General features: G+C 30.6%; 1 protein-coding gene across 1 annotated transcript; it reads left to right on the forward strand.

Annotated features, from left to right (window-relative positions):
- Positions 1 to 2,100: 2,100 nt before the first annotated feature.
- Snap29 (Synaptosomal-associated protein 29kDa) lies at positions 2,101 to 10,783 on the forward strand. Its single transcript, XM_014432859.3, has 5 exons — positions 2,101 to 2,520; positions 4,140 to 4,241; positions 4,333 to 4,486; positions 7,612 to 7,728; positions 10,461 to 10,783. The coding sequence occupies exons 1-5, from the start codon at positions 2,248 to 2,250 to the stop codon at positions 10,589 to 10,591; spliced, it is 777 nt and encodes a 258-aa protein (XP_014288345.1). The 5' UTR covers positions 2,101 to 2,247; the 3' UTR covers positions 10,592 to 10,783.
- The last annotated feature ends 5,325 nt before the right edge of the window (positions 10,784 to 16,108 follow it).

Consider the following 16,108-nt stretch of genomic DNA (forward strand, 5'->3'; position numbering starts at 1 on the left):
TATTACTTTAATTGATATATAATGTACTTTACTTATATATACCTCATTTATTCAATATATTTACATATTGTAATATTAGGTATGAGATTAGATGTTTCAGTCAATTTACCCATCTATATATTATAAAAAATCTTATCCTTCTAAGGGTTAGCCTAGGAAGAGGGGACATTTTTCTATGCCTGACTTTCCACTTTTCTCTCAGTCGTTGGCTGTTTTTCAATCTGACAGGTGTTTACCTCAATGATTTTTTTTTTATTTGTATCAATTTTCCTAATATCTTCATTTTACATATTACTATACCTCACCTATACCATCTATCTACTTTACCTATTTGTTCTACCTTTTACACCTACCTCTTTACCATATTTATAACTAATTTTAATGAGTAGTCTCCAACAATTTATTAGTCTAGATCTGTATTTAGAACTCTTATCACACCTGGTTAATTCTTTTTTTTATACTTCAAAAATATAACAATTGTTTTGAAATTTTTGTATCTTGGTTTTTCTTTGAGCACTGACAAAGCCCTGCAAAGTGGGGTAAAACGTAGGTTAACAATAAATAGTTTTTCTGTTACTATTTTGATACCTTTATTGAACGCCACCCGCACTATCTTCCTACAATCTACTTCATATAGTCAACTATCTTCTTCCAACATTTTATTTAAAAGTTAACTGCAAAAGAAACTGGTACTTGTAAAGGCTTAGTTTCAGCTTTGTGACAGGGATTGGGAGTGAAAAACAAGCACTCTATATTTTATAACTGGATAACAATTGATGATTATAACTCAAAGGAAGAAGAAAATGTTGGCCTCGAGGATGATAATAAAAGGAAAATAAAATCATACTCATGCTTATGATCGATCATTCTTAAAAAGATCTGTAACTGAAACAGCACCAAAATTGAAAAATGATTCAATTATGATTTTTCCTTCATAATAAAGGCTTTGACTTGAGTTACAGTAGCTTAACAATCCAAGCAGTGCAGTGCGTAATTGAGTGAGTCCCTGTTAACTTATTCTCTCTTATTACAACTTTTTTTTAATTTCCTGGTAGAATCGACTTAGGAAATGGCTGTTCTATTCTAATTATTATTACTATTCTGAAACTAAATATTTTCTTCCTTAGGCCAATAGAGGGAACCTATAATGATTATTTATGGACTAATACATAAACTGCACATGTAGCTGTTGGGTGCTCCATCCTACCCCCCTATAATGATTATTAATACATCATTTCATTTCCAGAAGTTTCACTTATGTCCGCCAGTCCCAAGACTACCACAATTATTTCTTATTGAATACTCTTATTTATAATTAGGAACTTGAAAGTCACAAATGAACAAAAAAATAAATAAAATACTGAAATCAATAAGAGACATTAACGAACCAAAATACAAGCTGTTTTCTAAATTTTAGTCGTTTTGGACGATAACTAAAATATTAATCATATACAACGACTTAATTTTTAATTATTAGTTGTTTGAAGTTATGAAAAAAAGTTGTTTCATTCACTATTTCAATATCAGTCTAAAAATCAATTGTTGGTCACGATTATTTTTTATAAGCACTTAGTCGACAATTTTCAATCGGATAATTTGCACCCTACTATTATTTATTTATTTTAGTGAATTGATTTCATGAAGAAATTTTAATTAAGAATTGCAATTTATATAAAAAAAGTTCTGATTTTTTGTTTGCTTTTATGCGTTTTTTACTCATAATGTACCTAGCTTTAGTAAATATGTATTCACCTAGAACTGAGCTAGCCAATATACACAAACTCAATATTAACTGTAAAACTAGATTAAAACAATATATGATTCTGAACGGCGCGAGTCAGAAAAATATTTTTTAGTGCATTGAATTGGAAGCATGTTCATAATTAGCTCTTCCAACACAGTCAGACATTTCATAATAAATACACTAATGAATATTTGTCTGAACCGTGCCAAGTCGGAGAACCACCTTCAATATGCCTAAAATGAATTATCAGACCTAAAAATAGTTCACCTTTTGCGGAATACCTGTTTTGATCTAGCTCGTCTAAGATCTGTACATTGCTACTCACTTATTGACATTTCATACCTCTTTGTAAGGTAGAGATGATTGTGTTTGACAGTTCGTACAAATGTTATGTTTCGGCTAGTTTTTAATTTGTCGTTTGTGAACGATTGATAATCCTATCAGATTTTCCATCAGCTTCACAAATATTACTAGTTGGTAAATACATTCCAGACAATTCCCCTATGGCCGCATATCCCTCCAATAAGAATATATTTTTAGACGACGACGATGATATTGATGATGATGCATTCTTAAGCACTAATAAAAATTACATGTTAAGTAATAATCTAAGTTCAAATGGTTTCTCGTCTAACAATATTCCATCAACGATGGAAGAGAAAAGACAGGAAATGTTACAAAAAAAGATGGAGGTGGAACAAAGGACGATTAAATCTACTGAGAGATCCTTAAGTTATTTGAGAAATTCCGAAGAAGTTGGTGCAGCTACAGCTGAAGTGAGTTTGCTTTTGAATGTTTATTTTTATCATTTGATTTCAACTGAATATCACTTTCTGTTTTAACCATTGTATTATTCAATTACAAACACAACTTAAATCATACTTCTGTAAACTGTGATATGAATGAGAGTTTTAAACTCTATGAGAATTTGTTTCATTCATAAAAAATTATTTTTGTGTAGAAGAAATGAATAATTAAAACATTCATTGAAACCTTATAGCTCTTGTTGTCTATAACATAGCAGACATTTCTTTTTGATAATTGGGAAAAAAACTGTTTGAGAAGGCTCTATATTACTCTATTCCAAGTCTGTAAGATTTGTGTATCGAAATTAGTAAAACACCAATGACTTATTGGTGAATTAGTCATATCTGATAAAATGAGTAATCTATATTACCTTAATTTTTTTTCTAGAATCTGTTATATTTCCAAATGCATCATAATTGCAGAACATTTTTGGGATATTTAATTTTGTCTATAAATCATAAATTTATTACCTCCATGGTCTTATTTCTTCGCAACTCTGTGTGAATATTTTGTCTAATATTTCTGAATTAAATCATATTTTGTCTCCTCTATATTAGGAACTCAAACTTAGAATTTTCGATTTCATCTAAATTAACATTTCAACTTCTAAACTTTTCTTATTAATTTTTTGTAATAACATGACTTGTTTCCTTAGTCTATGAAATTAGATGAATACTAAATATCCTATAGTGGTAAACAAACTCACTTCATTTCCGAATTTTGAAAACTATTTTTTATTTTGGTACTTACATATTAAACCACCTGGACTATACTTCTATTATTGGGATTTAGAACCTTATACTCATTCGTATTAATGCGAATTTAGGCTCTGACCTCAACTGAAAAGGATACGTTTGGGGATTGTATATCTCTTGAGTGAGCATAACAAGTGCAAGTTGGTAGCCTATTATCCAAATAAAGCAATAATAATAGAGTATGTTTTAACCTGTAACAAAAAAAAAATAGTCCAAGTGGCCCAATACAACTATTTTTATTCTTTTGTGGCACTTACTTGTAAACATTATTAAATATTTTCCTATCACAGCTCTTTAATCCATTTATCACATTTGATTCTCTCACTCATACACAACACTTATTGAAAAAATATCTTGGTCTAACAATTTTCCTGATGTCTATGATGATGAACTTCCCTTCTAAAATACATGTACCGAATTTCATCAAAATTAGCCTTCTGTTTGAAAATCACTGGTTAAAAAAAAATAAAGTAAATAATAATAATAATAATAAAATGGCTGATAGACACCCAAAGAATTTATAATTTGCCAATTAAGAACATGTCTACCAAGTTTCATTAAAATTGACTTGAGTCATTCAACAGTTCTGGTCAGGCTAACTGAAGCTCCTAGAAGTAATCCTTTTGGAAAAACAATGTAATCAAACTTGTTTCTAACGTCATAAGAAATGTAAGTTTCAATTTCTTATCAGTGAGGAATAAATAGCTCTTTTTACTTCATTTATTAATTGAACCATTCTTTATTGATAAGCATTGTTTAAAAAAAAAAATTATTTTTTAAGTTTAAAAAATGAACATTCTCTTTTCTTCTATGCCTAGTTATTATGATTGTAGGAGTTGTACCGTCAAAGAGAGCAGCTTGAAAGAACTGAGAAACGATTGGATGACATAAATACTACCCTACGCTTTAGTCAGAGGCACATTCAAGGAATCAAGGTAACTTGTAATATAACTCTTTTTATTTGTATGTATTTTTTTTCCAAGTAGGGAATATATTTTGATGAATTTAACACTTATTTTATTCTAGAGTGTTTTCGGTGGTTTGAAAAATCTTATTAGTGGAAAAAGTGGAACTTTACCACCAGTATCTAAAAATTTGAACCTTAATGACACATCTACAACACCATCATCCAGTAACTTATATGAAGTAATAGATAGAAAGAAAAATGAAACGGCTCCTGGTAAATAATATAATTTATAAATGCTGTTATATCATATTTGAAAATTTAATTAAGAAGTAATTTTATTTTATCATTGTGAAGGAGAATAAACAATCTCAATTATTTTATTTGGTGGTCTCTTAATGAAAGATTGATTGTTTTTTTTTATTTTATTTTAATTTTGAATAAAATATTTTTTTTATCAGTTTTAATTAAAATAATTTTCTCTTGAATTGCTAATTTTTTTTCATAGCGAATTTATATGTTTAGTATAAAACTTTTTGTGTGTATTTATTATATTACTAGAGCTAGATCTAATAAAAATAAACATGTATAACCCAGCCTCTTTTTTTTGGGGGAGGGAGGGGGTAATTTTTATGAATTCTTGAGTTAGTCCAAGAATTCAATATTGTCTATGCTTAAAACTGACCATTCACAGGGTGTCTGCCATTTGAGAATTTAAGGGAAAATAATATTTGTTTTCGATTTGCATACATTATTGAATTTGAAGAGCATTTAGTGTTTTAACAATTAGCTTTATGTGTTTTGTTGTCAATTATAATTCTTCGATATATGATTTAACTAGGAATGGATTCTACTTCTTAATGGTAAAAGGGGTAATGAAGATCTGAAGAAAATTTGATGTCTTTTAATAATGCTTTCCAGCTAACAAGTAAGGTTTATGCACATGATTTCATAGGTTAGATACTAAAAATCATTGATTTCATGCAAGTACATTAATGATACAACAGTACACTTGAATTAAAAAAAGGTCTTGTGTAGAAAGTTCTTGTGTAATTCAGTTCTTTTCTGGTGCACCTAACTGTGGCATTTCTAATAGGTTGGGGTAATTTTATAGCAAATTCTAATTATAAATTGGATTTTATGAAGAGTTTATATGGGACATTTTTCTTATCTGTCATGTCCTGAAGACATAAATTGCCAAAAATCGCAAACAATTTTTTACTGTTTTTCATGATTTGGGTGCACTCTAATAAATCTAAAGAACAAAAATTTTAGATAGCTATTTCCCAAGAGAGTCCATCACCTTGAAATCCAATTTAGTCTCTTCAGCCAGTTGAGGAAACTCAAATTAAATGCCAGATTCTTAAGGTAGATTGAATTCTAAAAAAGTTTTGTTCTTTAGCTTTATTTGATTTTCTGCACTGCTGGCACTCAAATCATCTAAAACCATAAGTAAACGTTAGCAGTTTATGCCTTTAGGACAGGTCAGGAAAGTGTCTGATCTGAATTCGTCTTGGAATTTTATTTTCAATCATTATCCTTAAAAAAAAAAAAAAAAAAAAAAAAAAAAAAAAAAAAAGTACACCATTACATTGGAAATTCTAGAGCTTGGTGGGCTGGAGAAGAACTGGGGGATCAGAAAATTAAATATACTATAAATGATAAAAGATATACATTGCAGTGATATGATCCAGTGTAAATCAAATAAAAATTCTAAAAAAAAGTATTGGCAGGGAGCCAGGCTACATCTGAGTAAAAGACACGAATCTCAGGTCCTATAGCCATCAGGTCATCAAAAAACATTTTGTCTACTCTCACTTAAGTAACCAAGGAACACTGTTATCCCAATCCACAGAATATTATGATCCATGCATGTGGTTGAATCACTCCAATTTTCATTTCAACCAAATGCTTCCTTCAGAAACTCTCGCTTGACTCACTTGATTAGGATACCTTATTGCCTTACTATTTGTTTAATCAATAGTTTATATTTCTAAGTGATGCCTCTTATCATTCAGCTTAACCTCCCACAACCCCTCATCTGATGCAAGTTCAGCTTAATTTCATGGATTTTATGATACCTCTAAAAGAGGATATCCTGCTGTTCTACACCTTTGCTCTAATACAGATCAACCTCGTGCAAAATTACTTACTGCTAATACAAGAGTCATATCCATTAAGAATCCTACTATACCAAGGTTAGAACTTCTTCGTGATCATCTCTTAACCAAACTGGTATTACTCTTTTATAAACCGTTGAATTCTCACATGAAAATTTCAGAAGTCATTGTGTGGTCAGAACCCATCATAATTCTTGGCTTATGCCACTGACAGTGGACAAATTTTTTAAATTGATTTTGTCATTCTACATTTTTTAAAATGAAAAAATACATATTTTGAGAGAGAAGGATATCCTTAGGCAATTACAAATTTTCATTAGTAAAAATATTAAACCAAATTTGAATAGCTTGGTAAATTTTATTATTTATATCCTCAGTTGTGATTTAATGAAATTTACGACAGTACATGACAATGTCAATCAATACCTCTTATTATATTGTGGACAAATCTGTTTTCCCAATCTTACAAACATTTTTGAACATATTTCAATGAAGTAGTGAATGAATGAAAAAAAGAAAATGTTCATCACTTGCAGTATCAAGAGTAGATAATTTTTATTTTAAATTTATAAGATTATCTGTTCTAATTTAGAATACATTGCTGTTTCCTCTTCCTTTTTGAATAAAAATGTGAAGTTCTTTGAAAATGTTTCATAACCGCAGTTTCTTTTTTTTTCTGATTACTGTAAAATTTTCATTGTGCGGAATTGGAGTAATTCATACTTGAAATGCTTAAGACGACAATGAAAAAGACAGGTATAAATATTTTACTATAAAAAATGGAGGTCCAAAGGAACCTTTTCACAAATTAAACTTAATTCTGGTGTGCTTGTTTTTAAATTTTTAGGAAAATGGACTTTGCTAGTGTTTGTAAGCTATTTTGAGTATAATAATCTCTTTGAGTAAAATATATTTCGCCACAATTTTGACAATTTCAAGTAGGCTCTCAAATCTTAAATTTGCCAACTTTTTGGGTTTATATACAAATGTTTATGTTTATTTTATCTATTTTTCCTAAACTGCTATCAAAGTCATATCAGGCAGCCAGAAAATAAATGACAGTATTGACACTGGTGTAATATGAAAATATGTTTATAACATTTTTCCTGTCTTTAATTAAAATCGTAAGACTTCATCATCTCATATATACTGATGTAGATTTTTTTTTTTTTTTTTATTAAAATACCTCATAAATTCCAAAAATCCATTATAAAACTACGGTGTGAGAATATATTATAAATGATTATTCTTTACAGATTTTTGAAGTGTTTTTGTTTTCAGGTTTGAAAATAAGAGGATTGTATGATACTGATGAAAATACTGTTCTTGAATCTAAAGCTCAGGATGTAATAGACAAAAACTTGGATCAAATGTTAACTAGTATTCATAGATTAAAAGGTATTTTTAAAAATTATTTTTCAAAATGTTTAATTAATTATTCTGTGGTTTAATTTTAAAGTCACACAAAATTTAAAATGGCTGAATCTCTATATAAACAATATTCAGAAAATAAAATCACCAAGGAAAGCGTCTTGAAAAATTAAATCAATTTAATGTAAAGAAGATTTATTTACACAGTAAGAACCTGTTTCATACATATTTTATGAAACCATCTGATATATAATTGATTACATGGGTTAGGGCTAATTTATTTTATTTTTAATGTCCAGGATAGCCCAGTATTCATGTTTACATCCCATAACCTCTACAATTTCTGGAATATTGATTTGATTTTTGCTGGGTCATTACAGTTACATGTGGTCTATTTTTTGAGAGTATTGTCAATTTTCTAATCTTAACTTCTTCTCCAGAGTGATAAATGTAGAATTATCAATAGAATGAGGTATTTTTATGGATTCTTATAGCAAAACATATTTTAAGAATAATGTTTTTTTTTCTAATGCAAAATGTCATGAAGGCGTTAATCACCAAAACTGTGAACAGTTTGTTGTTGTATTTGATGATTTGTGTGCAAATGTTGCAGATAATTGAAAATCCTAATAATCAAAATTGTTTCAGAATTCAATTTCCCATAACTAAACATCATTATAATCGAGGCATTTCTTAATTGAGGCTTCATCATTTTAGTTACCTCAGCCGATAAAGGAAACTGAAATTATAATATAGTGGATTCTTGAAGGAAATAGGATTTTAAAACAGTTTTGTCTTTCATGTTTTGTTTTTTTTATTTTACACAAAAAACATCAGCATTTGTAAAAAAAATATTTTTTTTTATTTGTATTCCTTTAGGATATATCAGATCAAAAATGTGTCCAATTTGAATTTTAAATAAAATCTGATGTACTATGAGAACCAAAAAATACCCTATTCTTGACTTAGATGTGCTGGAGAAGAACTGATGAAAGTTAGTAAATTAACATTACCCTCAAAAGATCTCATGTCACTGTTGTGACCCAACAAAAATAAAATCAAAACCCCAACTGTTGTAGAAGTTTGAGTGTGTGACCTCATGTATAGTGGACACCTTTTATGTTCTGTAAGTTATAGGATTAGAAATTAAAAGAAAATAATTAATAATGATAAATTAATTAAAGCTTTTTAAAATTTGGCTCACTGATATTGTTAATAAACCTTAAACTATTTCGAGATACTAAAGGAATTTGACAGTGGCTAATGGACATGTCAAATGAGTCCACATGCCTCAGCCCAAACTTGAGCGTTGTGGGTACATCCAAGTGAGCTCAGTACTTAGTTTGTTATCAGTGTTTAATAGTCAGGGTCTGTCTGTAGCTGAGGGAGTTGAGGCATTTGTCTTTATCTGTGTAATAAATAGATAAGTGAGATCTCTTTGTTGAGAGATTAGACTGAACATAATAGGAGTAGTCCCCCTCTCCTTTCATTCCTCTCCTGTTGCCACTGATCTGTCTGAGGATAATTGTCTTACCCTCCTAGAGTACTAACACAATTATCCCTTGTGGAACACTAGGGATAACTGTTATTATAATAATTTATTTCAAGAAGAAAAATGGAGTGAGATTTCTGCCCTCATGCAATTAAAAAAAGATGAGTGCTTTTCTTTCAAGGAATGCAGAAATAAATATTTAAAAACTAGTAATGATCAATTTTCAGTTCACTGTTCTATGTGGACCTGATATTCAGGCAGCAGGTCTGCCAAGACTCGATACACTGCTTTTACATAACGCAGACTGGGTTCCCTGTTTGGCTCATACCAAGTAAGACTCAGCCACAGTGACTTATAGCTCATGGGTTTCGAGATCATTAATCCTCACTGTGTTTATAAAATCATGTTTACTTAGTCAATAATGTTTACATATTCTAAAAAAAGATTAGTTATGGTGATTTTATGCATTAGTTTCAACCGAAATTCCTTATCTTTAAGTGGTATTTTTCTTGCTCAAAATGGAAGACAAAAAAAGTTAATTTTCGTCATTTAAAGATTTTTTATTTCTGAAAAGGAAAATCCGCTGCACAGACAGCTAACAAAATTTGCAGTGTGTATGGCGATGATGCCTTAGGAGAAAGCAACATCCGTAAGTGGCTTGTTCAGTTCAGAACCAGAAATTTTGACTTAGAAGACGCAAAGCGCTCATGTCGTCCTTCAACTGTTGGTGATGACCAAATTCAAGCATTTGTCACAGACAACCCTCACTCTATGATACGGGATATCGCAGAAACACTTAAGGTATCTCATGCAAGTGTCTCAAATCATTTGGGGACTGAAATCACAAACGCATAGTTCTCCATCATTATAACACATATCCTCATAAATTATATATATAACCTAAAACAAATACACATTAATTTCTTTATTATTTTATCAGAACATATTGGTGCTTTACTGTAATAGTGGAACATTTAATATGAAAGTTTTTTATTTTATTTTGATTTTAACATATTCCATAGATAGCACATAGACAGGGGTTGCTTTGTGACAACATTACTATCTGTGGGACAATCTGTAGGATGACCCCTGTGAAGAAAGCAGCCCAAGTCTAGAGGGCTATCTTTGGAAAACATCCAATTCAAAATAAAATTTAAAAAATTTTTGTCGGTTGTAGCACTCAAAACTAAAGTAGTGATTTGTTTACATTTTGACTGTGTGATTTTTTTAAACTACTTGTTTAATTTGTGACTATTACTTATTTCAGATTTGGGATATAACTTGGGAGAAGAAATTACTTCACAAAATGTTCTTATTGAAAAAGTTATTGACAAATCAGAAAAGGCTGACTGTTCTTTAAAAAAACAGTCTAAAGACATTAATAAAATGCTCAAGTAAAATTTCATGGTACCAGATGACCATGAAATGTGTAATTGTGAACTCATTGTGTAATTGTCGATTTTATTTTAATATTTATATATATATATATTGTTATACATTTATTTTCTGAAGATATTATATTACATTATAAAATATTGTTCCATTTCGTATTTATCTACATTTGTGAAAAAATATATCTTTTGTTATTTATTTTGACTTTTTTTTTTTTTTATACCATAAGTGTTATGTATGTTTGCATATACAGGGTGTTTCAGGGTTAAGTGGCCAAACTAAAAAATATAAATTGAGGACCTCATAACAAGAAAAAATTTCCTCTGAAGGTATGTCCACAAACGCTTTGTTTAGGAGATATTCACACCTAAAGATTTTCATTGTCATGAATTATTTAGGTTATATGAAATAAATGAAACTTATTTATTTGTTCCAACTACTTTATCATTTAAATGTAAACATTAAATTCATATTAAATGTTGTTCAAAGCGATTTCCTTGAGCATTAATACAGGCATCTTTCTTCAACAGCAGCAGTGGCAGAATGGCCATTATTGTTTTACAAGCTTCAATTATCCTTCTTCGTAAGGAACTAAGATCATTGACCGGCCTTGCATAGACCTTTTGTTTAATGTCACCCCAAACAAAAAAATCCAGTGGTGTCAGGTCTGGAGAGCTTGCAGGTCAAGCTGTATGGCTGGTCCTGCATGGCCAATCCATTGATTGGGATAATTAACATTTAGTCATTGCCATGGACTTCTTCCGTAATGTGCAGGACAATCATCTAATTGAAACCACATGTCCCTTCTTAGTTATAGTGGAATATGTTCAACTATATCATGGTAATCATTATTAAGAAATTCCAGAAATGTGCCTGTATTGAGTCAAAGCGGCAAGAATTGTGGACCTATTGAAATATTAAAGTCCATCTCTCTTCATTTTGTAAAGAGGCAAAAATACCATCAGCACGTGGTATTATAGCAAATGTACCAGTTTCTCCAAGATGTTGAAACATGGAGCTAAAGATCGACTTGTTTGGTAATCACCTGGCATATTCACGATGGGCAGCATTAGCATTACCATTGCAAAAATCGTACACAAACATTATATCGGCTTAATCGCCATTAGTATTAATTGAAGGCTTAATGATGAGTACTCTGCCAAAGCCTCTAACAAACTTATAAATGTTATTGACAGTTTCCAATGCTAATTCCAAATAGTATTAATCCTTATATTGCAAATAGTTTTTATACAATTAGGGATAAAAGGACATATTAGTATTCTATCTAATCCATCTCCTAAACAAAGCGTTTGCGGACATACTTTCACTTTGAACAACATTTAATATGAACCTTAATGTTTACATTTAATTAATAAAGTAGTTAGAACAAATAAATAGATTTTATTTATTTCATATAACATAAATAATTCATAACAATGAAAATCTTTAGATGTGAATATCTCCTAAACAAAGCGTTTGCGGACATACCTTCAGAGGAAATTTTTTTCTTGTTTTGAGGTCCTTAGTTCATATTTTCAGTTTGGCCACTTAACCCTGAAACACCATGTACATTTGGTATCCCAGTGAGGATCACTCTACAATTTGAATTTGACTAACCTAACTCTGTAATTCCCAATGAAAATGGGGTAATTTTTTTTATAATTTCTGTTAAGAAATCAGATATAAGATGAATAAATATAAAGCACATAGTCCGTTGTGCCCTGAAGGCTTTAATCGCCAAAAACCTCTTACATCTGTTTTTTATGAGTTGTGTGAAAAAGGTATGGAAAATTTAAAAAACCTGAAGAACAAAATAGTTTTAGAATTCAATTTCCTTTAGGAATCTGTTATCACAATTTGAGATTTTTCGATCTGCAGAAGATTATCAAATACCTTTATAATGAAATTGTTATAAATAAATTCCTTAATTATAACAACAGATCCTTATGAGAAATTGAAATCTGAAATGATTTTGTGTTTTGAGTTTATTCGATTTTCTACTCTGTTTGGTTACAGATTATCAAATACAAAAAAATGGTTTGCATTTTTGACAATTCATTCCTTCAGGGCATGGTGGATCAAATAAATTCATGGCATGAATTCATCTTAATATCTGATCTTCCATCAGAATTCATTTTTAAAAAAATACCCCATCCTATTGGAAATTGTGTGTTAGGTTTGCTAGATAAGGTTAGAAAATAACAATAAGCTCTAAAGGTGTAGACCATGTGCTACTGTTATGACCCAGTGAAAATTAAATCTAAATTGGAAAAATTGTAAAGATAAGGAGGTGAACACACACTGGGACACCCAGTACACCCACCATTGTTTCAATTGAGTACTTTCTTAAGTGTAACTACCTCTGAAATTTCCAATAGAAAGGATTTCAGAATTAAAGTTCCTGTAATTAATTTCTGGTCCTAACGATTGAGGTTTTAGTCTCCTTGACATGCTGAAGAAACTGAAATAATGATGACAAAGTCTTATAAAAAATTGGATTCTGGAGAGACTCGGTTTATAGTTATTTTGATTTTCTGTGCCCTTTGCTTATAAATGCAATGATAGATCACATGCCAGTGTTATGATCCAGTGAAAATCAAATCAAAATTCCCAAAACTGTAGAGGTTAGGAAGAGTGAGCATGTACAGTGGCATACCCTGTACTGGGTGTGTTGTAAGTCCTTGGAAGTATTTTCAGAGATTACAGTATATCTCAAGAGATACAATAAAGTTCATGTAGATTATGTTCCAACTGCCATAAGAATAAGAAAAAATTGATATTTTGTGTTTTTTCGAATCACAATAATTTAAAAACTACACAAGGTAATTAAGGTCCAATTACACCATATAAAGTATATACAATTTCTTTAAAGAAATAAGGTTTGGAAAGTCCATTTCTAAAAAAAGTATATTTTTAATAAATATTAATTTTGTATAAATGAAGTCAAGGTTTCTTTTGGGGTTGGACTGTATTGACATATTGGCCTCTGATTTCCAAAAAGGTTAGTGAAAAATGTTTTTTTTTTGGCATGATGTACAGTAAATGCTGGGCAATATTAATTAAAGAAATGATGGTTGGTCTCATAAGCCATAAAAAAGTTCAAGTAGGTTACGAGCCGATTCCACACAGATAAGCAGGAAATTCAAGTTTTGTTTCTACATACTTTCTCATCACCTATTTCTTTCTCATTGATAGATTATTCAAAGTAAACCACAATGGTTCCTATTCATCCCTCTTCTCTCTATCGGCTGTTGTTCCTCAAGGTAGTATTCTCAGTCCCATCCTCTACACAGTCTGTATAGCTGACATTCCAACCTATCCTTACCACATATGTCGATGACACATGTATGCTCACAGTTAATAGTAACCCTTTAATTGCATCCCAAACTTTCCAATCCCTTATCACAACCTTCAAAGAATGGAGTCGTAATTGGAGGATTAAAATTAATCACCTGTACCCTTTGTCGTGAACCTACGGACTGCTCAACAGTATCTTTTAATGAGGTTGCTCTTACTAATGTTGAACAGATCTGCTACCTTGGATAAATGACTAACCTAGAATTAGAATCCTCACCCAAAACTGAAAAGACAGGAAACTAAATGTTGATTCCAACTATTACAGTACTTACTTGATAAACGGTTTAAACTTCCAATTCATTACAAAAGATTTATCTACATGACTATAATAAGACCAATCTGGACATACGGAGTTGAGCTTTGGAGCTCCACTAAACCTTCAAATTCCTGTTGTATTCAAGTCTTACTTTCTAAAATCCTAAATGTTCCTTACTTTGTCACAAATAAAATAATCCATAAAGACCTTAATGTTCCATATATAACCGACCTAGTCTGAACCAGATATCAATTCTTTCATTATAAACTCCCTAACCTATTAGTTTCTAACCTTATTTCCTCTTCCATTTCTAACAATTCTAGGGTCCTGAAAAGAAGATGGCCTCAAGACCTTCTAATGTAGAAATGTTATTATAGTGCTACCAGTGGGTAGTTTCTCTACATGCTTGTATCATTTATTATGATCCTACATCAAATTGTGAAGATGTATTTTTATGTAAATACAGTTGTAAATATCATTAAATAAAAATTATATTAAATGATTAGTAATTTTTAATATACTTTTAGTTATATTCTGTTGGAAAATCCAGTAATTAATTTCTTGAAATAAAAAGAATGCTGAAAGGTACACTTATCACAGATGATGAGTAAATTAACCAATATTTTGAGCCATAATCTAAAACATTCCCAGGACTTAAAGGTTTTATTGTAAAATGATCCTTAATCATCTTAAAACTAGTTCCCCAAAGACCAAAATCCTATTCTATCCTAAAATAAGTTAATCGTACTTATTTGTGTTTTTCATTGACCGCACCCCCAACCATCTTCTCCTCATTCAAAATCCTATTCATTTATTAATATTTTCTTGATCTTCACCTTGAGGGGAATGATCAGGATCTAAGGAAGGCACTGATTTCTATAATTCTACAACTTACTGTTTAAGGGACACCAATCAATACAGGATCTTGTTCAGCGGCTGAAGCGATGTGACATGAAGGTGTTGCATTAAGTTACCTGCCATTAGTACTAATCTAGTAAGGTTATCGTCTCTGAGAGAATGACCTGACAGTTTTAAAAGAATGACACAGTCAATCCTAATAAAGGCCTGGAATTTATGCCGAAACTTTGGTACTAATAAATTACAATAAGTTTCACTTATTTATCTTTACTCTACTGATCGCACTTCCGACCATCTCCTTAATTTTTTGTAATCGAAATTTTCGGTTAGGGGCATAGAATTGACCAAATACACATATGCTCCCTCAGAAAATTTTTGAATCCACCTCTGGCTACAACGTCATAGTATGATAAAAGTACGTGATCGTATTTATTATAGATTGCAAAAATTTGTTTTCATATGTTTGTTCAATGAACTTTTCGCCTATATACATTTTTTTAATAACTCTTATTAGGTTAGTAAATCTTAGGGGATTTAGCTCCTATTTCTCCCTGACCGTTGGCCTGAAAGAACTGCTGTAGTTTTAGAAACTCCATGCACTAAATATGTAATCACAAAAAAACGAAGTAATGCAAATAAATAAGTGCTAGTTCTATGCTAAACCAGTAATGCGTTATATTTGGGGGAAAACAAAACAAAATGGATGAACATTTTTACGCTCCAATTTTAATAGGCTGATCTTCTGATAGTTGGGCAAGCTGCAACAAGTCAGATTATTCTAAAATTCCTAGCATCTAAATGGGGCCTTAAGATCTCGCAAATTGAGTGGGTCAGCCAAACAAATAATTAATAAATAACATTATGCCACGAATTTATAATTGTTGGGACCTCCGGATTTCTACTTCACTTTGTGAATTTTCATGAATAAACCTTCCGACATCACTCTGCCCATCCAAAAGGGAGGGGCCACAAGGTCTAGTTGCATTAGTACTAATTTGTTTGTATTTTCTTTTCTTTTTTAGCTTGGTCCTTGACGTAGTCTTACTAATTTA

Source organism: Halyomorpha halys, unplaced genomic scaffold (genome assembly GCF_000696795.3).
Source record: "Halyomorpha halys isolate HHAL.00 unplaced genomic scaffold, Hhal_1.1 Scaffold1125.1, whole genome shotgun sequence".
NCBI classification, from domain to species: Eukaryota; Metazoa; Arthropoda; class Insecta; order Hemiptera; family Pentatomidae; genus Halyomorpha; species Halyomorpha halys.

What these genes read in the sequence shown, in the direction of transcription:
- Snap29 (XM_014432859.3), top strand. Translation starts at nt 2,248, where the DNA reads ATGGCCGCATATCCCTCCAATAAGAATATATTTTTAGACGACGACGAT. An exon ending in GGCACATTCAAGGAATCAAG is followed by an intron (nt 4,242 to 4,332) that starts GTAACTTGTAAT and finishes ATTTTATTCTAG; the next exon opens with AGTGTTTTCGGTGGTTTGAA. An exon ending in TAGTATTCATAGATTAAAAG is followed by an intron (nt 7,729 to 10,460) that starts GTATTTTTAAAA and finishes TACTTATTTCAG; the next exon opens with ATTTGGGATATAACTTGGGA.